At 34.5% G+C, this 20,696-nt stretch overlaps 1 protein-coding gene across 1 annotated transcript in view; it reads right to left on the reverse strand.

Moving 5' to 3' along the window:
* The window catches only part of LOC101215702 (phosphatidylinositol 4-kinase alpha 1), a 30,309-nt gene extending 18,440 nt beyond the window's left edge, over window positions 1-11,869 (reverse strand). The window contains exons 1-11 of the mRNA XM_011660770.2: window positions 10,525-11,869; window positions 10,037-10,378; window positions 9,775-9,936; window positions 9,198-9,365; window positions 8,906-9,064; window positions 8,693-8,820; window positions 8,281-8,584; window positions 7,901-8,069; window positions 1,616-1,833; window positions 732-890; window positions 470-652 (exon numbers count right to left, since the gene is read on the reverse strand). Coding sequence (XP_011659072.1) covers window positions 470-652; window positions 732-890; window positions 1,616-1,833; window positions 7,901-8,069; window positions 8,281-8,584; window positions 8,693-8,820; window positions 8,906-9,064; window positions 9,198-9,365; window positions 9,775-9,936; window positions 10,037-10,378; window positions 10,525-11,511 — 2,979 coding nt within the window. The 5' untranslated portion in view covers window positions 11,512-11,869. The remainder of the gene's footprint in view (window positions 1-469; window positions 653-731; window positions 891-1,615; window positions 1,834-7,900; window positions 8,070-8,280; window positions 8,585-8,692; window positions 8,821-8,905; window positions 9,065-9,197; window positions 9,366-9,774; window positions 9,937-10,036; window positions 10,379-10,524) is intronic.
* Between the last annotated feature and the right edge of the window lie 8,827 nt (window positions 11,870-20,696).

Consider the following 20,696-nt stretch of genomic DNA (forward strand, 5'->3'; position numbering starts at 1 on the left):
TTCTGGGGGCACTAGCACGAGCAAAAATGGTGGAAAAGTCTACTGTTTGAAAGAGAGTAAAACGACCCAAAATCCCAGAATGAAAATTGACCTACCTGACTCCTCTAGCTTGTTGAGTTTGAATATGTGTCATATCTTATGGTTTTTCCAATTATAATATGCGCCAGAAATGGCAGCACAAAGCACTTTCTAAAATTATTACTAGAAAAGACTGCAGAACTAGAACCCAAACAAAAAAAGATAACCCTACATTTTGTAGTTCACATGCCAAGTTAACATTAAAGAAATATTGAAATTCGCATAGTCAAGAAAATGGTGTTTAATTTAGGAAAAAAAAAATGGAATTCAAGCTTCTATAGAGAGAAATGAAAGAGCATATGGTTAATAAAATGATGTTAAATGACCAACTTAAACCAGACAAAACAGAAAAATGGACAAAATCGAAGATTATTCCCACTAACTAGTCAACCTGTAGGAGACCTTGGCAAGTGCAAGGAGCATATGACAGTGATTTAACGATCCACTCTCGAACTACCCTTTGGTACAAAGAACGAACTGTTACAACCCAAGCAGGATCAGTAACAACAGTTGAAGGCGCATCATTATGCATGGAAAAGAGCAAGGAATCCAAACAAGACGAATTCCACATAACCTGAAAACACATATGTTTAGATTTTTAGGAAAATGAAAAGGCATGAGAAAAGAACTTTGAATCAAAGACAAGATTTCACCTGGGGAAACTTATCTCTGAGCTGTGTCAGCAAGTTAACAGCAATATCTCGAACATGTTCATCTCTTTGAGACATACTCTTTATAAGATAACAGGTATGAGCAAATAGAGTTGAATCTCTGACCTCAGCTTCATTACCAGTGTCAGATATCCGATCTTCCTGATTACCAACCAAAAAGTAAAATCCTTAACATACACAGGTCGCGTTATTTAGGTTTCATCCTTTTTATCCTTTTGCTCATATTATTCCAAAAAAAAACTGTAAGAAGAGATATTAATGTTTAAATTTTATTGTCTTTTGGAATGTTATTATTATAATTAGGTAAAAGAGACCAAGTTTTCAAAATGAAAAATAACGTAGAAGGGCGGTATACATAAACTAAACCCACAAAATGTGTTCCAACACTAGCAACAAGAACCAACCCCAATTTAAAAGAATGTGACCAAGCCGGTAATTACAAATAGCTAAGATTAACAAATGCCCATAAGGAAGAATTAAACCTAGCCAATCCCTAAAGCTCCTCCCAAGATCTCTCGACCCCTCTAAAGATCCTATCATTCCTCCCGGCCAAGTTCTCCACAAAACAGTGAAAAAAAGAAGTCAACCACAAAACTCCCCCTTTATCCTTAAAAAGGAGGGTTATGAAGGTCAAGTAATTTGAAAACATTAGGAATCATATAAGTCCCTCAAAGTTAGGAACTTGGGAAGTATGAACTTGACGTTGTAACGAGAGTTGGCTTGTTACTTAAATATTCATTAGCTGGTGCACCAGAAGAAAAAATACGCATTAGCTGGTGTACTTATCAACAAAAGTAGAGTAAAAGAAAAGAGTCAGGATAAGAAGATACAAAACAAAGAAGTTGAGTAAATAATAAAGAACATACCAGCCACAAAACTGCAGTTTCAAATGCCCTGTGTACTATGGCTGTCAAACATTGGGAGACAGCAGGCAAAAGATTTGGAGTTTTAAGATACTCAAAAACACAACAGAAGGCACTTCTAGAAGCATTTACATTTGAACCACCATTAAGTATGCCACCATTGCTACTGAAACGTATAATCTCTAGAAAAGATACTGCAAGGAGATATGTAGCCTTAACACCTACAAAAGGAAACAAAGTAATATGAGATGAAAACAATGAAAATACTTCCTAAAATATATTCAAACAAGAAACTGCTTAATTGGCAACTAATAGGTGTTAGAATTAGTGGGCTTGGCCGAAGAAAGGATTGCCCTAATTTCCTTTCCTTTTTTCTCATAAGCTTGTTGTGTACTCATTTTCCCATTTGTATCTTTTCTTTGTGTGAGAAATTAATAAGAAAGTTGGGTCGTGATTTATCTCCTGGTACTCGGGTTTCCACATAACTTAGTGTTTATTTTTTCTACCGCTTTCAACATAGTATCAAAGCGAGGTAAAGACGAAACCCTAGACACGATTATAGATGAAACCCAAACAGAGATAGACAAGACAACCACTGCCGCAGTAGACAACCAGCTTCAGAAGACGTCGGCGATCACAATGGGCCCACCCTTGAAGCCAGCCACGCAACCTAGTGGAGGAAACCAGCCACACATGCCTCAGCTGTCCGCCCGTCGCAGTTGCCAAGCGCGTATCCCCACATGCAACTATCTAACCCCTCCGTCGTTCAGCCAGCCTACTCCCACCTGTTTTTCCAAGTCCAACCGCAATACCCTTTTAGTCAGCCATACATCCACACATCGATGTTGCCCTCAGTTTATGGACTGCCATCGTTTCACACACCGCTACCCTCTGATTCTTTACAGCAGCCACATATATGTGGTATTGGGATCAATCAACTCCATGTACAGGTGTTTTTCCAAGGGAGAAATTGAATGGCCAGAAATACTTTTCCTAGTCTCAATCGGTAAAAATGGTTCTTGAGGGATGTCACCGATTTTCTTTTCTAACTAGGGAGACTCTTGGCCCCCACTCGGTGATGTCCAGGAATGTCTTTGGAGAGGGAGGACTCTATTATTCGGTCCATGTTGATTAATAGTATGGAATCATAAATTGACAAACCTCTGCTTTATGCAGCAACTGCGAAGGATCTATGGGACACTACTGAGAAACTCTATTTGAAGTGTCAGAACGCTTCTCGTCTATATACACTGAAGAAACAAGTCCATGATTGCAAGCAAGGAACTCTGGATGTAACCTCTTACTTCAATAAACTCTCTCTAGCAAGGGAGGACCTGTGTAGAGAGACAATATGAGATACTCCGAATGCAATATGAGATACTCCGAATGATGGCATACAGTATGCTAGACTTGAAGAAGTTGATTGAATTTATGACTTCCTTGCTGGTCTCAATCCCAAGTTTGACATTGTTTGTGGTCGTATACTTGGCCAAAGAACAACGGTAACTGATCCCTATCTGTGAGCAAGCAAGAAACAATGGCACACTAAGGATCAATGTTGAAAACTTCATGGTCGTCCTCCAGGAGGTAAGAAAAGTTCCTAAAATAATAAACAAAATTTAGGGCGTGCTTGTATGAGTGAGTATGATGGAACCTCTCAACCATCTAGCCCTACCGTAAACCAAAACGGTCCCAGTCCACCTTCCACTCTAGGAGCCATTGCTCAGTCAATATGCCTCAGTCCCTTAGTTTTATCAGTGTCGATGAGAAGAATCCCTGGATCTTAGACTCGGGTGCTACAAATCACTTGACAAGTTCTTCTGAGAATTTTGTTTCTTATATTCTGTGGGCTGGTAATGATAGAATAGCTTCTGGTTCTTTAGCTCCAATTGTTGGGAAGGGGCAAGTTTTTCCCTTTGAAGGGCTATCCCTCCAAAATGTGTTGCATGTGCCTAAGATTACCTATAATTTGCTATCTACAACCATGATCACTCGTGAGCTGAACTGCAAAGCTACTTTCTTACCTGACTTTATTTCTTTTTTCGGACGTGAGCTCGAGGAGGATGATTGACATTGTCCAGCATAGCAAAGGACTCTATCTCCTTGATGATGATACTTCCGCTAGTAGTAGCTCTAGCCTCTAGGACTAGTTTATTGTATTCATATTTTACTATTTCTTAATAAGATTGTATGTTGTGGCATTTCTAGTAGGGCCACCCAAACTTTAAATATATGAAGTATTTATTTCCCCATCTCTTCTCTAAAATTGATGTTTCCTCGTTATCTTGTGATGTGTATATTTGGGCCAAACAAGATCGGGTTTCCTTTCCTCACAGCTATATAAACCAAACCAAACCAACAATTCCTTATCCATAATGACGTTTGGGGTCCCTAAAAGGACGGTAACTCCTCTGGGAAACGGTGGTTTGAGACCTTTATTGATGATCATACCCGTCTTACCTAGGTCTTCTTTATCATTGATAAATCCAAAGTTTCCTCTGTTTTCTAGAACTTCTATCACACCGTAGAAAAGTAGTTCAATGCAAAAATTGCAATTCTTCGAAGTGATAATGGTCGGGAGTTTCAAAACCATACCCTTATTGAGTTCTAATCCTCCAAAGGGAGCTCGTGTGCTTAAACCCCTCAACAAAATGGGGTTTCCAAGCGGAAAAACCATCACCTTTTGGAAGTAGCCCGTTCCCTTATGTTGTCTACTTCCCTTCCTTCTTATCTGTGGGGAGATGTTGTTCTTACTGCAGCTTATCTCATCAATAGGATGCCCTCCCGTGTCTCCACCTCCGGACTTCCTTAGATTCTCTGAAGGAGTCGTATCCCTCCACCCGCCTTACTTCTGAGGTTCCCCATCGTGTGTTTGGGTATACAGCCAATGTTCATAGCTTGGCCCTAACCAGACTTAATTCATACCTCGGACTTAGGTGTGTGTGTTTGTTGGGTATCCCTTTCTTCAACGAGACTATAAATGTTTCCATTCTCCCTGAAAATACTTAGTCACTATGGATGTCACCTTTCGTGGGGATCGGCCTTTCATTTCCGTTAGCCACCTTTAGGGGGAGAGTGTGAGTGAAGAGTTTAATTGTCCCTTGGAGTCTACTAATCCAACCCCTATTACCTTGACCCCGATCCTCATCCTGTGGTCCTACCTACAAACCAAGTTCCCTGGAAAACTTACCATAGAAGGAATCTCATAAGAAAAAAAATTGGGTCCCCTACTGATCTAACGACTCTGAACCTCCACGAGATCAAGGTATGACTAATCTTATTGACTCATGTGCTGAGTAAAATCAGTGAGAATGACAGGTCCGGTATCGTTGTTGCTGAAGATATGGGAGAAAAGGACAGTGTTGATGAGACTGAGGTCAGAGCATAAATTTGTGGTAATGAGGCTGAACAGGATCATTCAAGTAATCTTGATGGTTATAATCCATTTCTTGACATCCCCATTGCGCTAAGAAAAGGTATCAGGTCCTGCACAAAACACTCCATTTGTAGAGTCAAGACTGGCTGTGAAGGCTCTAAACTGTGGTGAAAGACTCCACAAAACACCCAATTTGTAACTATGTTTCCTATGAGAGTCTTTCACCACAATTTAGAGCCTTCACAGCCAGCCTTGACTCTACCATGATACCTAAAAATATCCACATTGCATTAAGTGCCCTGAGTGGAAAACTGTTGTTATGGAAGAGATAAGATCTCTTGGAAAGAATAAACTTGGGAGATCCGTACTCTCCCTAAAGGACATAAAATTATGGGATGTAAATGGGTGTTCACATTCAAATACAAGGCAGATGGAACTCTTGATAGGCACAAGGCTAGATTAGTTGCAAAGGGTTTACTCAGACCTATGGTGTTGATTATTCGAAAACTTTTTCCCTAGTTGCATAACTAAATACCATTAGAGTCCTCTTATCTGTTGCAGCGAATAAAGACGGGCCCTTGTATCAGCTTGATGTTAAGAACGCGTTCTTGAATGGAGACTTGGAAGAGGAAGTCTATATGAGCCCCCCAGGGTTTGAAGCCCAATTTGATCATCAGGTTTGTAAACTCCAAAAATCCTTGTATGGGCTCAAATAGTTATTGAGAGCATGGTTTGATAGTTTTACTACCTTTGTCATGTTCCAAGGGTACAGTCAATAGCACTCAAATCACACCTTGTTTACAAAAGTCTCCAAGACTAGGAAGATCGTCATGTTGATTGTTTACGTTGATGACATTGTTAAATCTGGGGATGACATTGCTAAAATCATCCAACTGAAAAAAAAAAAGAAGAAGATGGGTGATGGGTTTGAACTTAAAGACTTGGGGAATTTGAAGTATTTCCTTGGGATGGTGGTAGCAAGATCAAAAGAAGGTATCTCCATATCTCAGAGGAAGTATACCTTTGATTTGTTAACTGAGACAGGTATGTTGGGATGTTGTTCTGCTGATACTCCTATTGAATTCAACTGTAAATTGGGAAATTAGATGATGAGGTTCCAATTGAGAGAAAAATATCAATGCCTTGTGGGAAAGTTGATTTACTTGTCACATACTAGACCGGATATCTCCTATGTTGTGAGTACCATTAGCCAGTTCATGCAGGCTCCCTATGAGGAACGCATGGAGACAGTCAACATAATCCTGAGGTACTTAAAAACAACTCCTGTTAAAGAGTTGATGTTTAGGAAGACCAACAAAAGAGCTATTGAGGCCTATATTGATTCTAACTAGGCAATGTCCATTGTTGACAGAAAATCCACCTCCGGCTATTGTACCTTTGTATGGGGCGGATTAATTTGGAAGTAAGAAGCAAGGGGTTGTGGCCAGAAGCAGTGCTAAAGTTGAGTATAGAGGGTCATGAGTTTGGGGATCTATAAGGAAATTTGGCTTCAAAAATTTTTATCTGACCTTTATCAAGACTGTGAGGTGCCGATGAAATTATTCTGTGATAATAAGGCAACTACTAGCATCGCCAACAATCCAATTCAACGTGATAGAACTAAACACGTGGAGATTGATAGACACTTCATTAAAGACAAATTGGACAATGGTAGCATATGCATTCCTTACATCCTCTCGAGCCAACAGATTGTTGATGTTCTCACCAAAGAGCTTCTCAGACAAAGTTTTGACTCTTGTGCTAGCAAGTTGGGTCTCGTTGATATCAACATCCCAACTTGAGGGGGAGTGTTAGAATTAGTGGGCTTGGCCCAAGGAAGGATTTACCCTAATTTCCTTTCTGTTTTTATCATAAGCTTGTTGACTATTTATTTCCCCCTTTGTATCTTTTGTTTATATGAGAAATTAATAAGAAAGTCAGGTCATAGTTTTCCTCCCGGTACTCAGGTTTCCACGTAACTAGTGTCTATTGTCTTTACCGCTTTAATTGCTTTAAACAATAGAAAATAGAAGTGGAGGAAAATCCTTATATCTAAAGGTGGTCGACTAACTCTGGATCAGCTAGTTTTCAATTGCTCGTTGATTACTATTCGTTAGCGTTTAGAGGCCCACATCAATGAGACTAGACGTGTGGTCAAGTTTGTAAGTCTTTCCTCCTTTCTTTTTAGGAAGAAGCTAAAAGACTGGAAGCTCACAACTCAGATACTTCATCATTGGAAGACTTGCTAAGAAAAGCATAGCTCTCCTATCAAATGGCTTGTGAGATTTCACTCAAAGGAGCATAACTTGTGGCACCAAATGGAAGGACCTGAAAGCAGGATCTTTAACTCATGGTGAACAAGAGCTGAAGTCCAAAGGTGACTTGCTTCCTGAAAATGTGCATTTTCCTCTAGAGATGATAGGCAACTTGCTTCCTGGAAAAAGGGCATTCTTCTCTAGAGCATTCAATCTGTTTTATTTTGAGTGAGATCCTGACTTACTCTCTACCTTTTTTTAGATAAGAAACACTTCATTGATAGAATGAAATAAACACCTAAAGGTGATTGCAATAGAGGTTTCCAATTGGAAACTAAATAAAAAAGACTAACTGTTGAAACTGGTGCTTATTTTTGCACCAATACGAAGCTGTAGACAAAACAAAATCCATAAAACTATAAAAAACTGTAGAAAGAGTCCCCTTGACTTATTCTCTATCTTTATTTACAATATCTGTTTTTGTTAGTAAAAGTCAAGAGAAAATTATGAAATTTCAATGGAGGAATCCCATGATTATTCATCAACCGGGAGTATGCAGGCTTTAAACCACTGGATTGCTCTAGACATTCCCTTGCAAAATGACTGTCATACCATCAATGTTGAAGCAGTTTAAATCATGAGAAGTCAAGAATTTACCTGAAATTGTGCTCATTGCAGCAACATCAACTCGGCCTCCTAAAGCAGCAGAAAGAGCAGCTCTTTGGGCTAAAGCAGCTTTCTCATTGCCACTCCCTCGCCGACTACCTGGATTGTGGAGAGCATTGAGTTCTAACTCGTCCTCAAGCCACTTAACTGAACTTACAACCTAAAAAAACAGAGTGATCCGCTAAATATCTTTAAAATGATGATTAGAAGCAAGACTTTTTAAACATTAAGCAACACCAAGGTGAAGTTTCTTGAAATAAAAATTCAAAATCTCCAGATCAGAAAGTAGATGGTGGATTCATTTACCTCTTTCCCACACTAACAGCCTAATACTCATCCCAAAAGAAAAGAAAGGAAGAGTAAATACTTACAAGTGGAGGAGTCCCTCGAGCAATCAATTGAACAGCAGATGACCATTGCGTATTCCACAGGTATGGTCCACTCACAGCTTGCAGAGCAATTGCAGTGCTTCCCACACTGTTTAACATAGTGGAAACTGATTTTGTCTGAAGGTGGGATTTTTGAATGGGAGGAGCCAAGCCAAAAAGCGCAATATAGAACCATAAGTTTCTAAATAACTTCAAAAGGGATGGCTCGATATTCATTGTGGGGTCAAAATCAGAACATATTTCAGCAACTGCAGGCAGTAGAGGTCCCAGAAAATCTGCTCCACTTCTGTAAGACTTGGAGAGCATTAAATACGGAATTTTATATGCAAGAGAAATAAAAACCATAAATAATCAAAATATATACCATGTAACAAAAATTTAAAAGCATATCTACCTGCCACTTTTCGACTCAGCAGCCAGGCCAACATCTGAGCATAGAGAGAGTAACCGATGACGATACTCCAGTCGTAGTTTAGCACTCTTAAGACCATTAGCAATATGAAGAAATCCTGCAGGAAGTATCTAGAATGTAATGAACCATGAGCATCCATTTCATTGAGAATTTGGAATAAAGGACTCAAATAACATTATATACAGATATGCACACCTCAACACGTTCTGTAGTTGCTTCTGGAGCCACTGTTCTGCTTTCAGATGACCCTATGCTAGAAAGTTTGCTTAAGTAACTTCTTGTCATCAGAACTATTGTCTCCCTATAAGACTTCTCAAAACCCAGGGTTGCCATGCGGGATACAGCATCAAGAAGCTGTAGTAAAAATAATAGGACGATAGTAGAAAGCCATCAACTGAAGGTAGAAAAAAACAAACTAGGAATAGTAACAATGTAATGCCATACAACCACATAACCTATGATATTAGCAAGATAAAAATTTACATACTTGGAGTCGCAATAATCCTGGAGTTGACGCATCACCCTCTTCTAAACTCTCAATGAAAAGGGGTAAGATCATGTCCACGATTTCAGATTTGTTAACAGCAACAGTCATCTTAGCTAACAAACGAATAACATTGAGTTGCATAGGAACTCCCTGTTTCTCTTTATCATCCTGAAATTGGCGTACATCATATCAAAATGAGCTTGGTAATTGACTGTAAATTTAAACAAACAGAAATATTATACACTTCATAGAAGTTAGGGGACTTTTGAAAACTTTAACATCATAGAGACCCATTAACCCCATTGATAACCTCAATAAAAATTAAACAACTAAAACAAACAAGCCCATCCAATACAAGAGAGAGAGAGAACCAATCAGATTAAACTTAAAGATTGCATCTTGTATGCATAGGCATTAAAGATCTAATAAATATTAGCTTAATTTTACTAGCAACCTACCTTTTCAAAAAGAAAGTTTACAAGCAATATAATAATGAAAGAAATATATTTTTTTCTACAAAAGAAAAAAGGTGGTGTGTAATCACTTATTGTACACACAGCAATCTCAAATAACCAACCTGCTCCTCAGAATCATTTCGATCACGAATGCTTGTGGCCAATCCCATAATGAATGTATCAACAGGAGCTCGATCTTTAGTCCAGCAAGATTCAATTATCTCACAACATGTTGTCAGGACACTTTCAAACATTGCCCCCTGGTTGGTGCCCCAAGTATCAGCCTGCAACAAATTTATTCAATACATTGCAAAATTGTTAATCATTTCCCCTGTGTATTGCACTTCTCTGCATCAAGAAAATAAATTAATCAAGAACACTTACTTGCACACACACTGTTAAAACCAGAGGCTTAAGGCGGATGAGCAACACTCGTAAGGGCTGACCTCCACGAGCAACAGCAATCTGTGCTAGTCCAGTAAGCAAGGAACCAAAGAGTTCTTCACAGATTCTCAACTTTCTCCACACAGAGAGTAAACAGGCATCAGCAGCATCCATTAATAATGCAAAAGTTTCAAATATTAACTTCTTAGCCGGCTTCCCATCAAAATCAAGAGAAGCAACAGTCTTCATTTTTAACCTCGCAGCAGCTTGATAAACCAAGAGTTTAGTATTAATTCTTGCTTTTAAAACTGAGCCTTGTTCGCTCCAGTCCCGCTTTTTAATCTGCACATGTCAATCAGTAAGTTTATGTTTAACAATTAATATTGAACTTTCTTCAATTTAAAATGTTGTCCAGATAAAACCATTATGGAAAGTGTAGTTTTTCCTGTGCCAAAATTTCTTGCAAGTTTACTAATGAAAATGTCAACCTTTAGAAAAGTTGGCAATGTCTGGAGCTGCTTCTTTGCTAACGCTCTCATCTGTTCCCAGAGCCTTCCATCAAAAGAAGAGTTATCTAAAATGTGGGTCATCAATTTGAAGGCAATCTCCTGCTTCTCCAAATTCTCGATAGACTCGTCCTCGAACAAGGCAACTTGTTGCCTAACAAAAGCTACGCCCCCACCTTCACTGAATTGTTCTAAACCACTCCTCCAAAGAATGCTGTTTCCGTTCATCATCCCTGACCCTCTTGATGACGCACTAGTGGCGTCGTCTGTGATACGTGAAGCACCACTACTTAAGGAACCTGACACTTGCCCGTTCTCGTTTCCAGGGCTTAAACCTCCATTCGACGGCTGATGGCTGACACTCAGTGGCGAACTCTGAGACGATGATGGCTCAGAATTCGCCTGATTATGTTCTCTTGGCGTTCCAGGGGCAGCTTCTGAAATCAAAAAACGATCAAGAATGCAACTAACCAATTTATCTGCATCGGAAGGGATAATTGGAAGAAAACTTTTCGACAGAGCCACAAGAAAAGCTCTAGAAATTGCTGAACCTTCGCTGCAATCATTAATAGCAGACAATACAACCTCACTCGAGAATCCCGAAACCTCTGTGGCAAAATCTGTCGATAGTTCGCAGGCTTTCGACGTGTAATTCAAGAATTCATTAAAAAACGAAGCGATAGCATCATTTCCATACGACTGCGGCCAGAAAGATAAGCTGAATGACAGAGGAATTGAACGAAGAAACTCAAGAACAACAGATTTGGGGCGCAGACCGACCGAGTCAGGACATTTAGAGAGAAGTCGAGCAACAGCAAGCACAGCATTGAGCTGAGAACGCGAAATGGCAGGAGATCCAGCAAGAATGGCCTCAGATGGAGGACATCGACTACAAATCCACGAGAGCTTTTCAGAGAACAAAGCTGGACTCTGCGCAATCAAGTCGCAGAGCTCAATCAACGCGTCCATTGCAACTAAATCTGAAGAATAAACGATACGATCATGCAAGTTGGAAATATTCCGGTAATGTCAAACAACGAAAGTCCAAGCTTGAAAAGATGCTTCCATGAGCGTAAACTAAGCAAAACTGAGAGAGAAATTGGAGCGTAAAGCCTATGCTTGACTTCGATGTTGGGGTTTTAGAATGGATTATTCTGTCAGCTCTCCGATCCGCTTTCCTCCTACAATGGCTGTCTTCTCTTCTATTCTCTCAATTTTTCCACAACCGTACCTGAAAATTTCATACTGTTCGTTGCCAATCAACCAATCTGTTTGCCCAATCGGTTCGCCGGTTCGAGCTTTCATTTCACCCATGGCTGCTCATTCCTTGGAAAGTTTCTTTCAATTAATTATGAGTCAAAATCAATATTTTTTTTTAGGGGTTAATTCTACAAATAATGTAGATCTTTAAGGAATTGACAAAAACAAGTTTAAAATAAGGGATTTTCTAAAAAATAAAACAAACCGTTAAAATATTTTCATAAATAAAAAAAAAGTTCACCCGCTCACGACCAGAAATACAAAAAATAACCAAATCAACCTGTGATTGATCAGACACACCACATGAGTAATCTTCTTCTAAACGATCATCATACGCGGTTGTGTAGACAATGATAAAACTGATAGTAGATTAATATAAACGATGGTGAAAGGGCCCAAATTTAAACAATCAAATAATAAACCCTAAACGATGCCCAAAAACTTTAGAGTACCTTGAACAATTGTCTTGATCTGTATGCACACGATTGTTTAGAAACCCAATAAAAGCCAAGCCCAATCATCCATAGTTACAAAAATATCATCCAAATCAACATACTATAAAAAGGAGAAGTCTCTTGTTCAAACTTTTTTTCATCTTCACACTGCTTCGTCTTCTTCACATCATTTTTGTTGCTCATCTTCTTCTTCAATCGTTCATTTCCACCTACCTTCTTCAATGAAACTTATGAAATTCTCTTCGTCTTTTTCTTCATATTTTGTTCTCCATCAATCTTCCGAAATTTTTTTTGACATTTTGTTTGTTGCCCAATATTTTGGTTCCACAACTAAATCTATCTCTCCATCATCTTTATCTTGATCTATCTCCCATACAAAGAGGTATGAGTTTATCTTCGTTTTATTTCATTTAATAACCACTCTTATTATGTGTAACTTAATCCTTTTTTTTAAATAGATAGTGAGCAAAAAGCAAGCAGCATCAACTAGCAAAGCAATGAAATCTAAAGAAAAGGCAGAAGAAAAACAAATTAAAAAAGAAAAAGAAGTGAAGGTAACAAATTAGAATGTCAGTGTCTACGTGTATAGTCCTCTATCTTTTTCTAATTGTTCTATCTTTGTCAATATCAATCTGAATAGTGCTCTATAATTGTGTATCTATTAGCTCTAACTTTTAGTTTATAACATATTGTTTATTATATCTTTTCCACAAGTCAAACACCATCCAAAATTCTAAATGACATAATTATGGAAGATGAATACTAAAATCTTAGAATTACTGTATATGTAGTTTAGAGACATTGAATCTAATCAAATAAAAAATAAACCAAACAACTTTTTCTAGAGTTTTGATGAACAACCGTTTTGGCCACTTCCTCAACATTAAAATGGTCAAAATACCAACACAATTCCTGAATTTCTTAATAAGGATGCAATATCATACAAAAAAATTCAATAGTTCTTGTTTTCAACTTCAATTGACATATAGCAAAATTTGGGCTGAAAGAATTTTGTTCGGTCACTGGATTAAAAGGGCACAAATTCTCATAGTTAAATCTAGGAGAAAGAAAAGAGAATGGTTTGAAAAATGTTTGTTTCCCTCAAAGACTTTATAACGAGAAGAGATATAAAGAAAACTTTCAAAGCACTACGCAACAAGGAAGACACATTGAAAGAAAAATTTGTTAATCTCTATATCATCTTAGAAACCTTTTTAATTCCCAAGCAACAACACAACCACACCAATCTCCAACATCTAGACATATATTTGATCATGAAGAAACCTTCAAACACAATTCATGAGGGAGATTATCTTGCATCATAACATATCAATTCTTCAAGAAAGCATCATACAACGACAAGGATGTTGTATACCTTCAAGGATTTTCCCTATCTTTAGTCTAGTGAGCTTTTGAGACAATACCAAGACTTTCCAATTTAGATGTTGGGTTTGGAAGAAAACCTGGAGTTCAAGGGTCAACAATCGTGACATGAGAATGTTTGGAGTCAAGTGATAGGAGAACTTTAAACCTGAACATTTTTTAACCTGAGAATGTAAGTAAAATTAGAGCATGTTCTATATATGTCTATCTAGATAAACAATGATAGATTTTTATCATTGTCTATTTTGTTTATCAATACAATTGCTAATTTTTCACTAATCATCTAACATCATTTTACTTGTAGTTTTCTATGACACCCCTAGACTTAACAGAATAAGAGTCTTAAACAATTTTGAAATATTTCAAAGAGATTGAGAAGTAGGATAAAAAAGAACAGTCATAGAAAGAAATGGAAACAGACATAGAAATAATACAAATAAACAAAATATTGAATGAAATAAGTGAAATTAGAAAAAATGGAAGAACAAATTTTGTTATTGCAAGGCCTAAAAGAAATAAAATGTATGTTGACACAACTATCAGAAGCTTGAATGTTGGGATACCATTAGAAAAACTTCCACAACAACAAATAGAGAAAGAAAGTGCGTATTGACGAGTTGTGAAAAAAAAAATAAACCACCTACTTGTAGCCTTGGCCTTGTTGAGGAAGATGAAGTTAATACAATGGTCAACTATGCAACAACATATTGCTCTATGGTTAGTGTTTAGTTTATTACATATTACTTGTTTTGTTAAATTGGTTAACTTCTAAATAAACAACAATTGTGTTTTTTCTAGGTAAGGAACTGTGGTCCTTGAAATACAAAGTGATTTGGAAACAATATGAATTACAGATTTAGAAATACCAAAAATAAAATTGTTGCCACATGTTTAATTCTTTTGCAAACAATAGATTTATCTATCTATGATAGACAGAGATAGTCATCTATATCTGATGCACAATCTTAGACATCTATATGATGTTTTTCAACATTCTTACTTTATATACTTGCAGGTGGATGAAGAAGAAGATGATGATATCAAAATTACAAATTTAGAAACACCAAAGACACGAGTGTTGACCCAGGTTTGATTTCTTTCGTATACAATTGGTTGCACGATTGTTTAGATATGTTACATGATCGTTTAGAGCGTTTACATCATCATTTAGACTTTATTACATGATCGTTTACAATTTTACACGATCATTTACTTTTTCTTGGACAATCGTTTACATTTTTTTGCACGATCATCTCGACAAATTTTTTTTGTTACATTCAGACAACAGATGAAGATAAAGATGGAGGAGAAGAAGTAGTTGAAGATGATCAAGAAGATAATGAAACATCATATGAAAGTGATGAAGAAGAAAATATGTGGAGGTAAAACAAAACAAAAGGAAAAACCAAGAGCAAAAGGTAAATATTGTGATATTCCACTATCTCTGTTTATCTAATAAGAATAAACAACTATCTCATTGCGGACCATTCATTGTTCTTTATTAACTCCAATAATTTCTTGTAGTAACCCATTGAAGAAAAGAAAATAGAAAAAGAGGATGAGAAAGTCTTATTGATAGTGAAGGAATTATGTTTACGACAAAAAGAAGACAAAGTGGAAACAAGTTATTGATGCTGATGATAATAAAACTGAAGAAGAGATTAACAGTGGTAGTAGTGAAGAAGATGTATAAAAGGAAATAGAAATGAAAGTAAACAAAATAAAAGCAAACGGGGAAATTGAAAATTGGAAAAACCCATTATTTTAAGAACATTTACTTTGAATCTCAAAATGAATAATATCAATGTAACACCCGAGATAAGAAGGGAGACATGAATGAACTGATATCACATCTGAATGAGATGGATTCTAAGGATATGAAAGTAATGTTAAGAAAGACTTAAAAGAATTAAAAAAATTAATACATATACCAACAAGGTGCACATTCTTTTTCGGTGGCTTGATCATAGATACTCCAAAGTTAACAATGTTTAACTTGGAGTAATTCTATTTTGGGTGACCTTTCAAGTTACTTAGTGTTTGTTTCCTTGATTTGATGTTTGTTATTTTTTAGAACAGTCTTATGTGTTTCTTTTCCCAAAAAGATAAAGAAAAATATCTCAGACCTCCTCTCTTCTATTTATTGACAGATGGGCTTCGAGATGTAATTTTAAAAAAACTATACAAGTAGAACTTGAACTCATGTTGGATAAGCACAATTACCACTACCTATCTACAAATATTAAACATTCATTAGTTTTTTTTATACATATTATATAAAGACGATAAAATTGAGGAGACGAGTCCCTGAACCTATACTAATTATGCCGATGATTGAATACGTTGAATGAGCTTTGGGTAAACAAACGAGGTATTTCACCTTGAAAAACTTTGAAAGATCTCTCTATCAAAGAAGATTTACCACATGGTAGAATAATTAAGATGTTTCTTTTCTAATCTTCATTTGGTCTTTTCCTCTTCCCCTCAATCAACAACTAATTAGACGTTTCTAAAAAGCAATTAATTATATGTAATTGACAAAATTGCCACCAAACTAAAGCGAGAAATTATTATTATAAAAGGACACAAATTGACCTAAAAAATTTAGAAAGATGAACCCTTCAAATTATGTAATTAAAGCTCTACTCTCTTCATTTTCCATACCATTTAATTTGCTCACTCAATTACAAAATAAATGCATAAATTGTTGCCACCAATTAATAGTGAGAACACAATTGATATGGTAGAATAGTGTGGAAGGACAATGTTGTCACCAAACTAGTTGTAGAAGAGTTGTACTAATTAGAGAGTAAAATGGGAACAAAAATTTATTTCACATACCTACTTTATATCATAAATATAGATATTAGATAGATGTACTAATCTTTTGGATGCTTTTTCAACTTCAAAGGTTTAGAATATTTTGTCATGTGTGTGTATTATATTGAATAGGAAATGCAAGTCCCCATATTGAATGAATAATAAATATGCATATATCTTCCCAACTCTTATAATATAATATGTGGAAGAGATTTTTAATCAAATGAAACTGAATAAATTTTGGTTATTCTAGAACATATAACAATTGTTATTAAGAACTCTAAGATAGCCCATTACGAGTGCTATTAAAATTTGCTAAGGAACTCAATCTCTATCTAAGTTGAACTAACAAAACTCATCCTCACACGGTAAGGTTGTGCTTAAAATTTCAAATTTGGGGTTTTGAAAACAAGACAAAAACAAGTTATAATGATTAAGTCCATAACACACAAACTTATTGATTACAAAAATGGCAAAACGAAGTCTAGCCCACATATATAAAATGTAAAATGTCACAAATGCCTTTGTTACTGATATACATTTCATACTATTTGATACACTCAATACCCTTTAATATACGTGAAACACCTTGGTGCACCTACTACTTTTTGTTACACTTGATTCTTCTTAATATACTTGATACTCTTTACGCCTTGATACACTTAATGGCTTCAATGATAAGTTTGATATACTTGATGCACTGCTAATAAATTTGTTATGCTTCATTAGTACACTCAATAAATTTGATACGCTTGATGCACGTGATATGTTTGATACATTTAGTATTTTTCACTGATACACTTGATATGCTTGAAGTCCTACCTATACATTTGATACATTATTGATGTACACTTGTAATTAAACTTGATTGATATATACTTGATAATAATTTACTTTAATGATATTCTTTTATACTTTAATAATATATTGTTGATATACTTGATAATGATACACTGAGTTATATCATTCATATACTTAACAAAATTTGAAAAAAAATGAAAATTCCGTACGTTTTTCAACCAACTAATACATATAATATAAACAATCACAACACTAATATACAAAACTGATACAAAGTAAAACCAAAACAAAACCAATGTAAAAAAAGTAAAACAAAATCATTTAAAACCAAATTCAACTCAAAATACACGTCGATGAAAGTAGAGAAAAATCACAAACGAAGTTAAATTACTCCAATCAACAACTATTATATTTCATGCAATTAATGTACCATTGATATCCTAAAATCAAGATTAAGACAGAAGAACAAATCATTTTTCTAGTATAATAAAGGATGATTAGGGCCTTAAAAAGTGGGAGAAGAGATAAGTGAGATAATTAGGGCCTTAAAAAGGGAAGAAAAAATAAGTTATTAAAGGGTAGTTTAAAAATAATAACAAATTTAAGAGGGAGAATATTTTAAAAAGTAAGAACAATTTTGCAAAAATCTAAAACAATATACTATATTTCTTATATCACATTCTTGAAGCATTACCTAGGGCAATCTCTCCACAAATTTATAAACAAACTTATCCTTAGTTATTGATCTTTAGAAATGATAATAGTCATTTTATATTCATTAAACTTTGCTTGAATTCACCTATTTATAGGTGTCGACAAAAAAATCTACCTAAAAAGGTAAATTTCGAATTTTATTCATCGGTAATCCACACGTTGTACTCTTAAAGAAAAAATACATCGATAAGTGAGTGAATCAACATTTTCATTATATGATCACACAAACTATTTTATAATAAAAACTTTAATTAAATGATGCCTACTACTAAGAATAATAATAATTAGATATTTTTAACTTATATACAAATAGAACAAAATATTATATTTTTATCATTTAGGGAGCGTTTGACAACCGATATATATAAATGACACTTGCAAAAATGGTAAAACAAGTTATAATAATTAAGTTTATAGCGCACATACTTTACTATTTGTGAAAATGGCAAAAACAAAGTTCAGTCCACACATCAAAAGGTAAAATGTTACAAATGTCATCGTTACTAATATACATTTGATACACTTTATACACGTCTATACACCTAATACCCATCGATACATTTGATATTTCTTGATACACTTGATGCACATGATACTCTTTGATGCACACTTGAAACATTTTAATCTACATAATACTCCTTGTTACACTTGATTCTTCTTGATACATTTGATTAATTTGATACACTTAAAGACTTCATTTATACGTTTGATACACTTGATACACCGCTAATAAACTTGTTATGTTTCATAGGTACACTCAACAAATTTGATGTGTTTGATGTACATGATATGTTTGATACACTTGATGCACTACAAATACACTTAGTATTGTTCACTTACATTTGATTGATTAAATAGACTTGATATGCTTGAAGCTTGACTTATACACTTGATATATTATTGACAAACACTTGTAAACCTGATTCATATATTTAATAATGATTCACTTTATTGATATGCTTTAACAATATATTATTGATATACTTGATAATGATATACTGAGTTATATCATTCATATACTTAATAATACTATAATGAACTACATAAATTTGAAAAAAATGAAAATCACGTAGTAAATCTATCAACCAACTAATACATATAATATAAGTATATCATAACACTAATATACAAAATTAAGACAAAGTAAAACCAAAACAAAATCAATGTAAAAAAATAAAAAAATAATAATAGAAATCAGATTCAACTCAAAATACACATCAAAGAAAGTAAAAAAAAAAAAAAACAAATGAAGTTAAATTACTATGATCAACAATCATTATATTTTCATATCGCAATTATTATACTATTGATATTCTAAAAGGGTTTTTAACTAAGATAATCACCTAAAATAATATACTATATTACAAGATTGACTTAAATTTCTCAAAATTTTCAGAAATATTCTAAAAGACTAATATTTTACACAAATATATAACCCAAATGATCAACTTATCCATCATATATTATTAATAATATATTAAAAATAGAAAAGGAAAATGAAAAGTGGATCATGATATAAATGAATTTACATTTATTAAATATCTCATGTAAGTATGGTAAGTGATTAATTCTGTTATGGTAATATTTTAATAAAAATTATTCATTAATTATTTTTCTTTTGATGTTTTTGTTCAAAAATTCTTTCCTCCCGATCTCTCTTCACTTTCCAATTTCTCTCTCCGTCCATTATTTCTTTCGTTTTGCATTTTTTTCATATATTCCACGTAATTATAATATATATTGAATAACACATTGTATATTTTAGTTGTTGTCTAGTATATGTAATGTTGAGGAGTGCTGAATATGTTTGCGATATCGATGTAGGAACTTTGATGAAAAAATTGAAAATCTAGCGAATTGTATGAAAATATGGTTGAATGAAAAATTGGTTTATAATAGTATATATGAAATAATACATTATTATGCTATCAATTTGTTAAATTGGTTTATGAATAGTATATATAAAATATATGTATTATGCAGCAGTATATATGTAATAATTAAAAAAATTAATGATCCGTTACATAATATGTGTATGCAATTATATATAATTTCGGTGAGAAAAGATTACATAACTAAAAAAGAAAAAGTTGTGAATGTATTCTTGAATATATGCAATAGTATATATGAATAAAAAAAATACAAAATGGATATATAATCCGTGTATATGGAGTGATATATCTAACATGATAGGAAGATGAACTGAAAAATATAAAATTAAACAAAATAGGAGGAACATGATCGGAATATATGTAATTGTTGCTAGAAGAAAAGAGCAAAAAAATTGAAGAATGAAGTCGTTGTTGGCGACTGATGGAGGCACTCAGATTATTTACGAGGTATGGATAATATGAAGTCGTTCTGGATGGAAGAAAAGACAGAAAAAATTGAATGATGAAGACATTGCCGGCCATGGATGAAAGCACTAAATACATGTATACTTAATTATTGAATTATTCTATGTTAGAAAAGATTTTGTTTTATACTTAATTAAAAAAACTATTTCTAATTTATTTCCATAACAAAGTTAGACATTAATTAAATGCATAAATAAGAAAGTTATCTTTTCATAATAAATTGCATATAATGTGAATAAGAAAATAATATAAATTTAATTTTAAAAATCATATATAATTAATAATAATGATGGGGTTATAATTGTCCAAAAAATATACGAAATCTTAACCAAGAAAATTTCATTTATATTTATATTCATATATA

This window comes from Cucumis sativus, chromosome 7 (assembly GCF_000004075.3).
Source record: "Cucumis sativus cultivar 9930 chromosome 7, Cucumber_9930_V3, whole genome shotgun sequence".
Lineage (NCBI taxonomy): Eukaryota > Viridiplantae > Streptophyta > Magnoliopsida > Cucurbitales > Cucurbitaceae > Cucumis > Cucumis sativus.